Source organism: Pelodiscus sinensis, chromosome 6, assembly GCF_049634645.1.
Source record: "Pelodiscus sinensis isolate JC-2024 chromosome 6, ASM4963464v1, whole genome shotgun sequence".
Classification (NCBI taxonomy): Eukaryota; Metazoa; Chordata; order Testudines; family Trionychidae; genus Pelodiscus; species Pelodiscus sinensis.
In genome coordinates, this window is record NC_134716.1 from 31,905,770 (window position 1) to 31,920,914 (window position 15,145).

Here is a 15,145-nt window from a genome sequence, read left to right on the forward strand (position 1 = left end):
CTGAAGACCAATTATTTGGCTTTTGTTAGCCGGTCACGAGGCGGCATCTGCCAGATTATTCTTTATCATTAAATAGCCATTAGCAGTGCATGCTTACTTTTATCTAGAACTTTGGACTTTTATGTATGGCACATTCTTTTCCTTATGTTTACCAAGCAATTGGTTATGCTAAATTTAACTTAAGTGAAAAGGATAACAGATCAATTGAGTGAGTATGTGATATAATTAAAATTAGGTTTTAGTGACTCTTCTGTTCACAAGTAGCTTCAGTTTCTGACTTGCCCCTATTTATTGCCTGTGAAGAAATCATGACAGAAGGCTAATATGTACCTGTCCTTTGCCTAACTTCTTGGGTATGAAAGTTGCATAAGGTTTTAAATCGAAAGGGAAAACATTTTAGTTCATATGCAGAATCTCTCTTATTTGCTGTGATGATTAATAAAATGTTTAAAACATCAGTGTCCAGGTGGTGTAATACAGAGCATGCACACTATACAATGCAGCAAAAACAGTTATCTGCCAGTTTTTATTCACATTTATTATGTGTACTGAATTTGCACCTATGAGCCGCAGTTATGGATCTGGGGTACAGTGTGCCAGATTCTGTACAAATATAGAACAACCGGGACATACATGACCTAAATGCTTTGCTACAGAAAAATCAGACAGCAGCACCCAACCATAGAATTTGTATGTGTTTTGTTTTTCTTGTAAAAGAGAATTCTTTCAAATAAGAAACCTAATGAGAAAAGTTCCATGGAATTTAATAGGGTGAAACAACAGGTTTCTCTAGTCTCCATGTACTAAGTTATAGCAATAATTCTAAGAAATACTAAAATTAAATAATTATGTTCCTTTCTATTGGCGTTTTGAAGCAACATATAAAATAATATAGTAAGGATACGATTAAATATTAAAATGTACGGAATGGTTGAAGTTTTTCACTTACTATTAAATATGTGACTTTTCAAAAGGATCAGTGAGAGGTCGGGCATTTTCAGCTGTCTGGTCATGCTTTTTTGATAATTCAGCATTTTCTGTGTCATTCAAATAATGCAGCTTCTGATGCAGCAATAGATTACCTTGCAGTGTGCCTCAATGAGGATAGTTTAAAACCTAAAAAAAAGCATTTCCAAATTATTTTTTCGCACTCAGATTTTAAAAATACATCTTCTGACAATGATTATAAAAGAGCTCCTGAAATATGGATATGGACTCATTAATCCTAGACCTTAAGTCCTTGTTTGAAAATATGAAAGAAGAGGAATGCTTTGCAAAGTCAGATGGTTCCAAGTCGTACTCAGTTTACATTCTAGCACTGCCCTTCCCACCCTACATGAACATCTTATTTCCAGCTAAGGGAAGAACAGTTGGTCTTCTGACCTTTGAGATCACCATTATTATCACTGTCCTTGCGTCAGCTGAAAGAACATTCAGACAGTAGAGATGTCAACTCCCTGTGCTCAGTCACTGAGTGCATCTGCTTGTTGAAGTCAAGCGCAATGCCTTCAGCGGCCTTGGAGAGCTTGAACTCTTGTAGGTTACGACTCATCAGTGCTGTGGAGTATCCAGGGTCAGCCAGGTTGTTTAGAGCTTCTAGTGCACCATAAATCAAACTGCCAAAAACTTCTTTTTTGGCACCACTTCTCCCAAGCCCTGCAAGGTCAAGTGAGAATCTGTTTGTATAGGTGTGTTTGTGTACAGTTAGCACCATGAGACAAGCACTGCAGGAGACATCCGTATAGCACAAGGCAAGCTGTATAATACAGCTAGTAACGTTAGTATTAGGGTTAGTTTTTATATGTTTGTTTAGTCCATGCCTTAATTCTTCTGTCATTTGAGTAATACATCATATGTATGTTGATTTGGCTTCTAGAGAGGTGTGGGGGGGGGGTGGGGCTTCTAGAGGTGTGTGTGGCTTCTCGAGGGGGGTGTGTGTGTGAGTCACAAGGGGAACTTGCTCCTGCACTAGCGTAGTGCAGTGATTTAGCAGAGAAGAGCTCGTCTAGGAATAGTTTTAAAGTACATGAAGAAGAATGTGATGCTGCTCTATGGCTTGGGCTGCAAGACCAAGTGTAGCATAAGGGTAATACTTAGTTCTTGCAGTTCTTTACACTTTCAAAGCATTAGCCAAACAATAATGAAACTTCACAATGTCTCTGTTCATTAGGGAAGTACTGTACCCCCTCTTCAAAGATAGGAAATCTGGGGTGCAGACAGCTGAGGGGAAAGAGAGTTCAAAGTGGGGAAGAAAGTTCTGGAGGAGTTTCAGAGCTAGGAATGGGAAAAGGCACCTTGTAGATTGGCCATCTTCGTGTAGCTCCATATATCAAACCTCAGTCATCCTATGATTGTCTTTTTATATTTTAACCCTTGCCTATCTCTCCCTAAAAAGAATCAGTAGTTGTTCCGGAACGGTGAGTTCTTCTGGTTCTTGCAGCATGTTGCTCTGGTTAGAAGTCTGCAGCTGCGTTTGTGTAACGGTCTTAACATTATGGAAAACACTAAAAGGTCATTTTGGCCATTAGTAAGTCAAGCCCCTAAATCCTGTACAACAGATACATGGGATATAACTGTTTGATTGACATTGGATCTCTGTCCCACTGTGACTTTCTTTTAATAACTGGCTAGTATGGATGGGGGTGGGGTTTTTGTTATTTTTCTGTGGGTTGACAGGAGATGAAATAAAAGGGCTGGTGCGGATGGCAGTATGAGTAAACAAAACTGGTCCTTTGTCTCGGAGTTTTTCCATTATGTTCACTTGGGTATATTTTAAGATGAGATGACCCTCTAAATAAAAAGTTTTGGCATAGTGTCTTACAGGTCCCCCCTGCTTCCCTCTGCCGCTAAATACATCTTACCATCACCAGGGAAAAAAAGCCTAGCAAATACAAAAGCAGATGTTTGAACTTCTATAAAATAAGTTGTAAACATTATCTGGTGTGAATTAAAATGCTTTTAATCCCAAGATGGAAGCATTCTCTTATAAGAATGGCCACAGTGGGTCTGACCAGTGGTCCATCTAGCCCAGAATCCTGCCTTCCTAAGGTGGCCAGTGTCAGAGGGAGTGAACGGAACAGAGCACTTACTGACTGGTTCATCCTGTATGGGCCAGTCCCAGCACCAGAACTTTAGGGATATCTGGAACATGGTGTTCTGTCCCTAACTACCTTGGATAATGACCACTGATGGACCCATTCCCCATGAACTTGTCTAATACTTTAACTGGGTTCAAGAAAGAATTAGCTGTGGTCAGAGGTCACTGATGTGGAGTCCTGATAAGTATCTTGCTTAGTGAAATGATGATTGCTTGGCTGTGTGCATATGCTCCCTCTGTGCTGCCCTGGCCCAGATAGCCAGCGCAGCAGACTCTGAGAGTGTCCCCAGTGGACCACACAGTCAGTTGAGGTGCAAAGGCGCCAAGCCAGGTTTATTATAAACAAAAGCACAGTTTTAGCACCTGCGAGAATACAGGCAGTCCCCGGGTTACGTACAACATAGGGACTGTAGGTTTGTTCTTAAGTTGAATCTGTATGTAAGTCGGAACTGGCATCCAGATTCAGCCGCTGCTGAAACTGATCAGTTTCAACAGCGGCTGAATCTGGACGCCAGTTCCAACTTACATACAGATTCAATTTAAGAACCCCAGGCGTCCCCAAGTCAGCTGCAGCTGAAACTGATCAGCAGCTGATTCCAGGAAGCCCGGGGCAGAGCAGCTCTGCCTCGGGCTTCCTGTAGTCAGCGCTGGTCAGTTTCAGGAGCGGCTGACTTGGGGACGCCTGGGGCAGAGCAGCTCGGGTGCTGCTGGGTTGGTCCAGTAGCGCGGCCGCTCCTTGGCGCTACTGGACCAACCCAGCAGCACCCCAGCTGCTCTGCCCCAGGCGTCCTGATTCAGCCACTGCTGAAACTGACCAGCAGCAGCTGAATCAGGACTCCTGGGGCAGAGCAGCTGGGGTGCTGCCGGGTTGGTCCAGTAGTGCCAAGGAGCGGTGCTGCAGGACCAACCGGCAGTGCCCCACCTGCTCTACCACAGGCCCCGGGCTTTGCTCCACATCTCCCTGGTCTGCTGGGGGGGGGGGGGCACTAGCTGCGTCCCCCCCCCCCCCAGCAGACCAGGGAGACGCGGAGCAAAGCTGCGGAGGACCCGGGCCGGACCGCAGCACTTCCAGATCAGCGCCGCGGGTCCGGCCCGCGTCCTCCGCCGCTTTGCTCAGCGTCTCCCTGGTCTGCTGGCTCCCCCAGCAGACCAGGGAGACGGGGAGCAGCTTTTCTCGCCCCGGAGGAGGCGGGCAGCGGGACCAGGCGTCCCGCCACTCCAGCCCTCTGGGGCGAGAAAATCCCCATTCGTAACTGCGGATCCGACGTAAGTCGGATCCACGTAACTCGGGGACTGCCTGTACTAAGAATAGGTGCCGGTGACCGGGGGCGGATGAGAGTGCCGCGGGGCCCCGGGCAGCAGAATGTTGTGGGGGCCTCCCCTTTGACACAGCGCATGCGCCATGGTGCCAAGGCGCATGCGCGGGGCCTCGGGAAGCGCGGGGCCCGGGGCAGCCACCCCGCTCTCCCTGCCCTAAATCCGCCGCTGCCGGTGACAATGGACGCAGCTCAGTCAGTGATGGGTCTTTCTACTGCGCCCTAGGCTGGACAAGGACAGCTCCTCTGATACATTTTTATACAGAAATACAAACAAGTTACGCATCACTCATGAGGTACCAGGGTGCCATCTTGTGACAAACCTGGGTGCTGCCTATTACCTTATACATATCGGTTCAATGAAAATATCACTATTCATCTGTATATTCCTGTTTTCTGTGGGGAGCAGGTTAGTACCAAGATATTTCCTAATAAGATGTTCTGGTACTACCCTTCTGGAGTGTGTTCACAACTTGTGCCTAGTATCTCTTAGATTCTGAGAGCAGGGACTGCCTTTTGCTCACGGTTCAACTATATATTGTCAAAGACTTGATTGCTTTTGGCTAGGCCTCAGGCCTACACCAGGCCTGTGATACATGATGGGCTTATGTTTTAGACCCTCTTCTTACTACATTAGCCTTTACAGCATCCCCTGTCAACAAATTCCACTGGTTGACTGTGTTTTGTGTGAAGTAGTACTGTTCTTTCCTTTTGTTTGTTTTAAACCTGCTGACTGGTCATTTCATTTGCTCGCCTCCAATTCTTGTGTTATGCAAAGAAATAACTCGCACTTCCTTATTCACTTTCTCTATGCCAATCATGATTTTATAGACCTCTGTCATATCCCTCTCTACTATCTCTCCTTCAAGATGAATCGTTCCAATCTTTTTAATCACACCTCACATGAGAGCTGTTCCATACCCTTAATCATTTCTGTTGGCCTTCTTGCTACCTCATCCAATTCTAATATATCTTTTTTTGATCTGGGCCAACTCGAACTTCATGGAGTTGTCAAGGTGTGGGTGTACCAGGGATTTATAAAATGGCATTATTATATTTACTGTGTTAACAATCCCTTTCCTCATGGTTCCTAACATTCTCAACAGTTGCTGAATATTTAGCAGATAATTTCAGAGAACCTATCCATAGTGACTCCAAGATATTTCTTGAGTGATAACAGCTAATGTAGACCCTCTAATTTTGCATGTATAGTTAGGATTATGTTTTTCCATGTGCACTATTTTGCACTTATCGGCATTGAATTTTACCTGCCATTTTGTTGCCTACTTATCCAGTGATGTGAGATCATTTTGGCTCATGTGGCTTTACGTTTTTCAGAACTTTTCTGGTGACCTTAATCAAAATATGTGTTTTGTCAAAGATAAAATTACTTTACTAGCTAGTTTGGTTTCCTGATGTTTACAGAGAGAATTTTAGAACTTTGCAAAATGTTTATTGCTAAACCATGCAAAATTCAACTGGATTTGGATTTCCTTACAGACAATGCTCACACAGATTGGTCAAAAAAATTACTAAGATTTGTGCACTTTTCAAGCAAAGCTGGGCTAATTGTGTTTTTTCATCAGAACTGTGCACACATTGTTTTTGAAGGGAAGAGACATTGCCAGTATTTGACATAAACCGAGTGAAACTTGCCACAAAGATTTTTCCCAAAGTTAACATGATATCCATCTGGACTGAGTTCAAACAAAATATTTGCACAGAGCCGAGCCTCTGAATCTGCTGAGCTTTTTAACGACACCTCAGATGCAGTTTAGAATGCTGTGAAGCCCTGATTCATTGCAAATGGATGGTGGTTTGGGGGGGAAAGCAGAACTAAGAATGTGGAGGTGGAGAAAGGCAGTTGGATGGGAGTTCTGCAAGACAGGACCTGTTGGTATGTTTAGTTTGTGGGAGGCATGATTTTTTTCCCCCTAGCAATCAGAGATTTGAGGATATATTCTCCAGGGGTTCTTAACTGAGCCATACTATCACTAAAATTAATGGAATCTTTTGCTCGATTTACAAACTGCACGGCTTTGCTGTTATATCCTGTTTTATGGCTAACAATGCATGTTAACCGATTTTTGATGTATGAATATATTAAGTAGTTTAAATTTGTCGGGTACCCAGGTGCACTTTTAATCTCAGTTTGTGTTCAGCTTCTAATAATAAAACTTTACACTTTTAAAAAGTAGAAATAGAATTTGAAAAACATTTTCAATGTGTTAATCCCAACAACATAGAGCTTTCAGCCAAAGCAGTGAGTGAGTCGTTTTGTTTGTTTGCTTTCTTGTTTGTGTCATTGTATTGCTAATGGAGATGATGGGCTAGTAAAATTGGGTAGGATTGGATGGCCTATTTTTACTTTCCAATCATCTCCAGATGAAAAAAAAATCTTTCACCTGAAAGAGAGAGCCACTTCCAGGGCATGGGTCACAGTCACAGGGAGACCAGAGCCAATAAGAGGACATAAATGCCTGCTGTGCCTCCTGAAGGTCTCCAAGAGCCAGGAAGTCTATGGTTATCTCTGTTTCATCTACGATGGGACAGTGCCCCATAGCACATGTATGTTTGTGGTGATCTGTCTGTAATTGCAGGACTTAGGACCTGTCTCATTTTGGGTTTTTTGTTTGTTTGTTTGTTTGTTTTTTCATTTTGCAGCATTCTCCATCAAATGTTAACATTCATACTCATCATATGAATGTATTATATAAAATGTATGAATTTTTTGCCCTGTGTGATGTAGTGTAATTTTTATGCAATTAGTAGTGGATCCATAGATAAGAAAAGAATGGTAATATCCCACTGGGCACTTGCCAAGTTTCTAAATACATAACCATGGCCATAAACTCTGTTGAAATCAGTAACAACATTTCTGTTTATGAAGTGGATAAGATTGTAAATAGATATCTGTAAATTGAAATTGCATGGGGAATACCTCTTTCACCTCTGTAATACAACTGCAAATGATATTGTATTAGTTATCATATAAATATTTTATGACTCCCACTAAAATACCTGCCTCAGAATCTGTGTCATTGAGTTCATCCTCAGGTTAACAATGTAGTGTGTATGTGTACGTGAGAGAGCGAAAACACCATTTGTTTACAGTTTCAACTCAATTCCGTAAATAATTCCAAGTTTAAGAGCTTCATGTGGTTTTGTATTGCATATTTCACACAGAGCTCTGCATCACTGCTGGTGCACAGTGTGGTTATCAGTACAACATCTAGGGTTTGCTCTTTTTGCCCAGATTAGTTACTACTTAGCCGGGATATCATTTCATATTATTAGTTTTAATATTTGTGTTCAACCAGAGAAAAATCAGTAACAGATTTTAAAAATAACACATTCATTGACTTTTCTTCTTAATGTAGCTCACTATATTCATTTTCTTCCAGGCTGTGCTGAGTCCTCTTATAGCCATTGCATTGAAAATATCTCAGATCCATGAGAAGACAGGGCGGAAGGGACCCACTGTCATCACCTGAATCTACAGAGGATCATTAACCCAGGGCCAAGAGAGAGAGGGCAAGGAAGAGAGATGACCTTGCTGAAACTTGTTAGCTGTTTGTGCCTTTAAAAGATTGTGGGGGTGGGAAGAAAAATTCAGTATAATATTGATCATATTCTGTTGCATTAATTGCCAGAGATAATAGTGTATGGACTTCTGTGTTATAACCACAATATCTTTTTGTTAAAAACAAAACCCAAAGAAAAAGCCCTCAACCTTTGAGTGTTGCAAAATGCCAGTGTGACAGAAAGGCCAACCTTTGTTTGTTTGTTTTTTACCTTTGAAGTGTTAGGACAAAGTAAGAATTTTGAACTTGGGAAGGAGCGGGAAATGGACTACAATGCAACCATGGATTGTGGTGAACACAATTGGTGGTTCTTGTCAGCTTCTTATTTGTTTAGAGAAAAGGCATCTGTATGTCTAGGTTACAGGGGCAGTATATCAGTCTTTGCAAAGTTTGCATTTGCATACTCCATTTGTTCCTTTCCTATCAACAGCCTTGGCTCATTGAGCCCACGGCCACAGAAGAACTGTGCGCACACATACTCACACTGCCAATGAAAGATGCCAGTGCTTGCTTTTTTTTTTTCTTCTTCTTTAAAAATGTAGTGACTCGTGTCTCTCTCTCTCTAGGTTTCAATGAATTTGACCCTTCTTTTTTTAAAGGAGGGTAATTATTTTTATCAGAACCAAAATGTATTTAATTGTCATGGGGGCAACAGTTGCCTTTTGCAATATTCCTCAAGTTCATAAACACGTCCTGCTGGTCCTTTCTGGGCGTGGAGGGTAACTGTTGCAAGTTCAGCATATCTTCCATAAATGCATTACCATGGAAAGATTTTTAAATCTGTCTCTTGGGATACATGCCTATGTTCCCCTTGTCAGGAATGGGTGTAAGAGGGATGAATTAATGAAATACTTGGCTGATGCACTAGGTGGCTCAGACTCTATTAGATTATTTAAAGTAGAGATCATATAAAGGCCCAGAATGTGGAAAGGGAGTAGAAAGAACTTGGCATGAACCAGAGCAGTATATGTACACGTGTGGTTTTTTGCTTGTGAAATGCTACTGCAGCTCTAGCTATGGTTCATTGCTTTGTACTGAACGGGAACACAAACACTTTGTGCATGTGACTTGTTTGAATGTTTTGCTTCCTTGGGAACAGAGTGGGGTCACTTGACATATCATTTGTTGAGTTGGCTTTGTGCAGTTTGACACTTTGCAGTGTGTACGATTCATATTGCAGCCCATCAATGTTTCCATGCAATTTAGCTAATATTGCAGTGAAGGAAATTGCTTTGGTTTCTTTTGACACTTCTGTCAAAAAGTGCTATGACATTTAGTATCTAATAAAGTGGATTGCCACATTTCTGTCTTAATACCTAATTGTTGACAAAACACATTGCGCTTTCATCCATTCTAATAAAATTGCCTTTAGTAGAATTACATTATCTATTTAATTGATTCTAAATAAATATGACACTGATGTTTCCACACAATATTTTACTACAGTATTATTTAGTGTTTGTATCTGTCAAAAGAGATTCCACAGCTTGAATGTATTTTATAAAGGATTGTGGAAAGCATCAGAAGGTCGGTCCCCTGCATCATCATCTCAGTTTGGGTGTCCAAATTTAAATATACTCTTCTTTAAAAAGAGCATGTTTTTCTAGACTTAACCTACAGTACTTCATCTAGGGCAGACTGCTCCACTGTTGTCTTACATTAGGCATGTCAAACTGGCGTTTGGAGGGCCACATGTGGCCCGATCGAAATTTTTTGCGGCCCGCCCGAACATTTTTATAAAAGAATGAAGTGAGGCCCACTGGCCGCTCGGAGCACGTGGCCGAGTGTCTGCTCACGGCTGGACGGGCCACTCTGTGCCTCAGCAACTGCTCACGGCTGGCCAACCTGCTCTGCACACTTGCTCATGGCCGGCTGGGTGCTCCAGCAGGCGCTCCCAGCTGGCCGCTGTGCTCACACTGCCCCAGTGCCTCAGGCAGCAACGTCGACTCCTAGACCCAGGTATTAGGTTGGGGGGGGCTGGGTGAACTTCGCTCTGGGGGAGGGGGAAGGCATTAGGTTGGGAGTGTCTGGCTATAGGGGGAGAAGGAGGCATTAGGTTCGGGGGGGCTGGGAGAGTCTGGCTCTGGGGGAAGGAGGAGGCATTAGGTTGGGGAGGCCTGGCTCTGGGGGAGGAGGGAGGCTTTAGGTTCGGGGAGGCTCTGGGGGAATTGGAGGGGTATTCGATTAGAACGGGGGTATGGGAGTGCCTGGCTCTGGGGGGAGAAAGGGGTTATTTTGTTAATATTTTGTTGTGATTTTTATTTGGAAATAAATAAACAACACGTATATTAATTTTATGTCAATAAATGTCAGTTTTTTGCAATTGCATGAATAATTATATCTTTATGCAAAATCTCAAACTTACAAAGTATCTGAAATTTTCACAGAAGCCTGTTCTACTTGATTAACTATGGTCTATACTTGTTTTATTTCAACAAAACAAGTTATGTATGATATACAAAAATTAAAAGTATCTTAAATTTATATTTAAATTAAACATGATGTAAAATTAATTTAAAAATTATTTAATATGAGCAAATAATTTTACACATCAAATTATTGTAATATTATAAAATATACCTAAAACGATATCATAAATAACTACGACTTTCCGACAAAGTATATTTTCTTTGGTGGCCCTAGGGTTGCCAAGTGTTCAGTATTGGTGCCTTCTGCCTGGCAATGCTTTTTTGGGGAACCCTAGGTGGCCTTGAAAGCTATCCGTTTTCATTTGTGCAGCTCTCAGTAGGCTTTGAGTTTGACATGCCTGTTTTAGATCATCCAAATTTGTGTACCTGTGTGGATTTGGCTTAGACTGCAAGAGAAATATCCCTTCAAAATGCTAAGCCGCTCAGCTGATACGATTTTAGCAAATCCTCCTGAAAATGGACCACCCAAGAATGTGAAAAATTCTCATCACCTGATCACCTGGCAGAGGTGAGTTTGAATACCAGTGTAGGTTTCCCATGCTTTAGCCCCGTGGTCACCAACCAGATGATCGCGATCTACCGGTAGATCTCAGGGGCTCCAAGAGTAGCTCTTGAGCCCTCTCTGAACTGCGCACCTGCACAGTGCATTTACATTAGATTTCCTCATGTAATGTAGACGGGGCTTCAAGGAAGGGGCGGGGCGGTAGATCTTCGCCTGTTCTGAGACTTAAAAACTGATCTTGGGTGTAAAAAGGTTGGAGACCACTGCTTTAACCTCTAGAGACTGGGATTACTGATTGATAATGTACTGTGACACCTGCTTTGAATAAGACAGGGAAAAGACACATACTAAACAGCCACTGATTGTATCCTGAAAATATTCCAGCCAGACTTTTCTGTTTGCAGACAGGTATGACAACATTAGCCACAGTAAATGGCAGTCAGGGTTTAAGAAACATAAAGCAGAATTGGATAGGTCTCCGGAGGTAAGTACTAGGCCTACTGTGCACTGTGTTACACTAGTAATAGAGTTGCACTTGAAAAGAGGATGATCTGTGTGTGATTTTGCAAAACTTGTAAAACTTTTACAAGCAGCTTTTCTGAAAAAACTTGCCAGCTGTCTACACTGGCCACTTGAATTTCCGGAAAAGCACTGACAAGCTCATGTAAAATCATCAGTGCTTTTCCGGAAAAACTATGCTGCTCCTGTTCGGGCAAAAGTCTTTTTCCGAAAGACTTTTGTGCAAAAGGGCCAGTGTAGACAGCATAGTACTGTTTTCCGCAAAAAAGCCCCGATCGTGAAAAAGGCCATCGGGGCTTTTTTGCAGAAAACCACGTCTAGATTGGCCACGGACGCTTTTCCACAAAAAGTGCTTTTGCGGAAAAGCATCCTGCCAATCTAGACACGCTTTTCCGAAAATGCTTTTAACGGAAAACTTTTCAGTTAAAAGCATTTTCGGAAATTCATGGCAATGTAGACGTAGCCTATAGTGTTTTTATCCTGTCATTGTTTTCTTTTGAATTTGTGTATACCCTTACTCTATAGCTTTCCTTCTTTAACTCCACCTCTTTTACTGTCATTGCCTGTGTAATTATTTCCATTTTTAACTTTGTTTTTCTTTTCCCTCTCCCTTCTGTCTGGGCACACCGTCTATCCCTCCCTACTGCTTCTATTCCCCAAGGAAAATATGTCCCATCTCCCATTCACATTCTCTATTATCCTTCTTTTCCCACCAAAGGAAAGAGGTTTCAAGAGGTTATATTCCAAATTGGGATATAATCCTCAAGGAGGAAAAACTGATTTTGCAGTTGATTTTCTCCATGTTTTGGGTTCCTACAGTGATTTGCAGACAGACTGTGCTTGCCGCCTCTGATCTGTGAGTGTAAAGAAAGTTTGATAAAGCATCTCATTCTGCTCATGTTGTCATAAAGCGCAAAACTTCAGTTGAACTTAGGGGTGCAGGCTCAGTCTCAAATAGAGCCCAGCTTCTTTGGCATAGAGTTTGTGAGCAACGCAATGGGAGTGGCTAACCTTATAGCTACGAAGACAATGCCTAGAGGAATGACTTGCAGAAGGCTTCTTTCTGCATTAAAACAATCAGTGTTATTCTTTCAGAAGCTGTGCTTTGAAACTGAGGTCCCCTCATTAGTGTGCAGCAACCAGTAAGCTCAGACAGGGTGTTTGTTGTCTGCCCATCTGAAAGCCTGGAAACCTCATTTCTAGTTCAGACTGTTTGAAAAAATGTATTGACATGAACAGATGGATTTAATGCAATATTAAAATATCAGCTATTAAATACACAAAGTAAAGCAGTTTGCTCCAAACACTCATGGCAGAAAAATTCTCAACTGTTACAAACAACAGCACATAAAACCCCAGCTATTAGCTAATGGAGTAATAGGTCTTCCAGATCAGCAAATATTAATAAAAAAACAGATGGAGACTTGCACCGAAAACAAGATGAGAAAGAGATTTAAATTAATAAATAGAGGCGCATTAAGTAGCAACACTAACATTTTCTTTCCAGTGTAAAAAGTGATCACTTTGTTATAACTGGTAGCCAGCGTATCAAGGTAGAGTACAGTCATTAACATCTCTAGGAAGTTTTTGCTCAAGATCTTGGTGGGCTGATGTGAGCAAATACTATCTATGAAAAGGATATTAACCAGTCTCTCACACACCCAGTCATGTTCTCTATTGTCCTTCTTTTCCCACCAAAAGAGAGATTTCAAGAGGTTATATTCCAAATCAGGAATATATGGAAAAAATCCTTGGTATGGGAAAAATCTTTCATAAACCGATCATCTAGAGATATTGAACAGAGTACAATGAATGACTTTGGTACTGACTTTTCTCCGCGGGAACAATAAAATAGTGAAATATTGAAATGTGAAAACAAGCTCCTCTGATGTTGGCTTGAGCCACCAATTATGGGTCGTACTATCAGTAGCAAACTCTTTAAAGGACAGAGAATGCTGTTCTTGTTTTAAAATACTAAGAACCTCTTCAAATAACCTCTCTAGTGCCACATGAATGCATTGTGGTCAGTAATGTGCCCAGGCAACTGTTGCACTGGTAGTATAATGCAGTGGCATTATATAGCACTGTCCCATGTCTTTTCCAATGCCTCTTCACACGGTCAGTGACTTATCTTCTGACTTTGAAGGAGCAAAGCATGTCAGTCAGTCCGAGACAAAGTCTCTTCACAGTTCATATTATTAGCAGTTGACTCCTGGGACGGGTGCATGCAAGTGTCCGAAACTTCTTTATTTGAATCATGCTCGGCTGTTGGCTGGTGCCGCACAGATGCTTCATATGATGGTGGCTTTTCTTCCTGAAGGCCAGTTTCGTCTATGAATTCCATACAGCTTTCAGTGTACAGAGGTGGAGGGGTGTTATAAATCTCTTCCTCTCTTGCTGAAAGGGAGACTGGTATTGGGAAAGTCTGCTTTCCCCGGTCTGTGCTATCTTCATAGCATGGAGGGTAGAAATCAGGCCTGAAAAATAATCACAAGGAAAAGATTAACTGGTTGGAAGAGACCTATATGGTTAGAGGTGTTTGCTTTTGGCACGTTGTCACAATTTATCAGAGTTTTAAAATACAAACTGCAGTCATGACATTTGACTATGAAGGAACAGATCAGCTGAAAACATATGAAAGGGATTTCCTGATCTAGTATCTTGTGACTTTCCCAAAATTGTGCCATTAAAATAATTTGAAATATCAGCCTCAAAAGTGTATTTAATTGACAAGGTTTCCTGACTATCAATCAAATATCACCCTCTGATTGTCTATAGTACAGCAGTTGCTCTAAAGAGCACTTGGATTTGAGAAGAAAGTATGTTTCCTATCAACCTTGATTACATGGTGTTTATTTTCCACTCTCCACAAATTTTTAAGAGCTATCCCTATTGTCCTGGTCATCTCACCAGGGCTTGCTATGTGATGTATTTATAGAGCTGTTTCAGCACCTATTGTCAGTGTTTATGGTGGTGTTACCACAACAGACTGCAAGAGTCATTTGTATCCAAAGATGCTGTACAAACTTTGCCAGGCCGAGGGCCAACAAAGAAGCTGTCTATTGCAGATCATCAGACTTCACTCCGAAATAGCAGGGATATAGACACAGAAAGCTCCAGCATAGACCATGTGGGAAATAGTGAATCATTCCAACGCTTGGCCTCCCTGAAAAAGATTCTGCCAAGGAACAATACCAAAAAACTGGCACAGCCACTGATGAGTTGTCTATTATGGTGATACAAATGAGACAGCTGTCCTTCTGGAGCAATTCCACTGACGCCAGTGGAGTTGTGCCTTCTTTCCTCAGGAATGTGGCCCAGTATGGGTAACAATTAAGAATAGTTTCTCAGGACTATCCTGTACATTGCTTATATCCCCTAAAATGCTGCTGTTACTGTCCTAACTGCAATCCAGTACTTTTCTGGCTCCTGTTATGTGCCCATACAAATAGAATAAAAAGTCATATACTCACTGCAGGCTATTTTTCTTTGATCTAAGGCTGTGCCATGTATTTCCCTTGAGAATACATTTGCAAAATGCAACACCCAGTTTGCCCACACACATCGCAATACGTACCTGTCTATGGTGTTGATATGTGTTTCTCTAGGGCTAGGATTTCTGTGAAAAATGTAGAACAGGTTCTTGCTTTTGCTGACTTCATGGTACATGTTCCAGAAAATCCCAGTCACAAGGAGTA

At 41.9% G+C, this 15,145-nt stretch overlaps 1 protein-coding gene across 1 annotated transcript in view; it reads left to right on the top strand.

Moving 5' to 3' along the window:
* Window positions 1–9,432, top strand: part of PGM5 (phosphoglucomutase 5) — a 102,904-nt gene extending 93,472 nt beyond the window's left edge. Inside the window, exon 11 of the mRNA XM_075931677.1 lies at window positions 7,818–9,432. Coding sequence (XP_075787792.1) covers window positions 7,818–7,907 — 90 coding nt within the window. The 3' untranslated portion in view covers window positions 7,908–9,432. The remainder of the gene's footprint in view (window positions 1–7,817) is intronic.
* The last annotated feature ends 5,713 nt before the right edge of the window (window positions 9,433–15,145 follow it).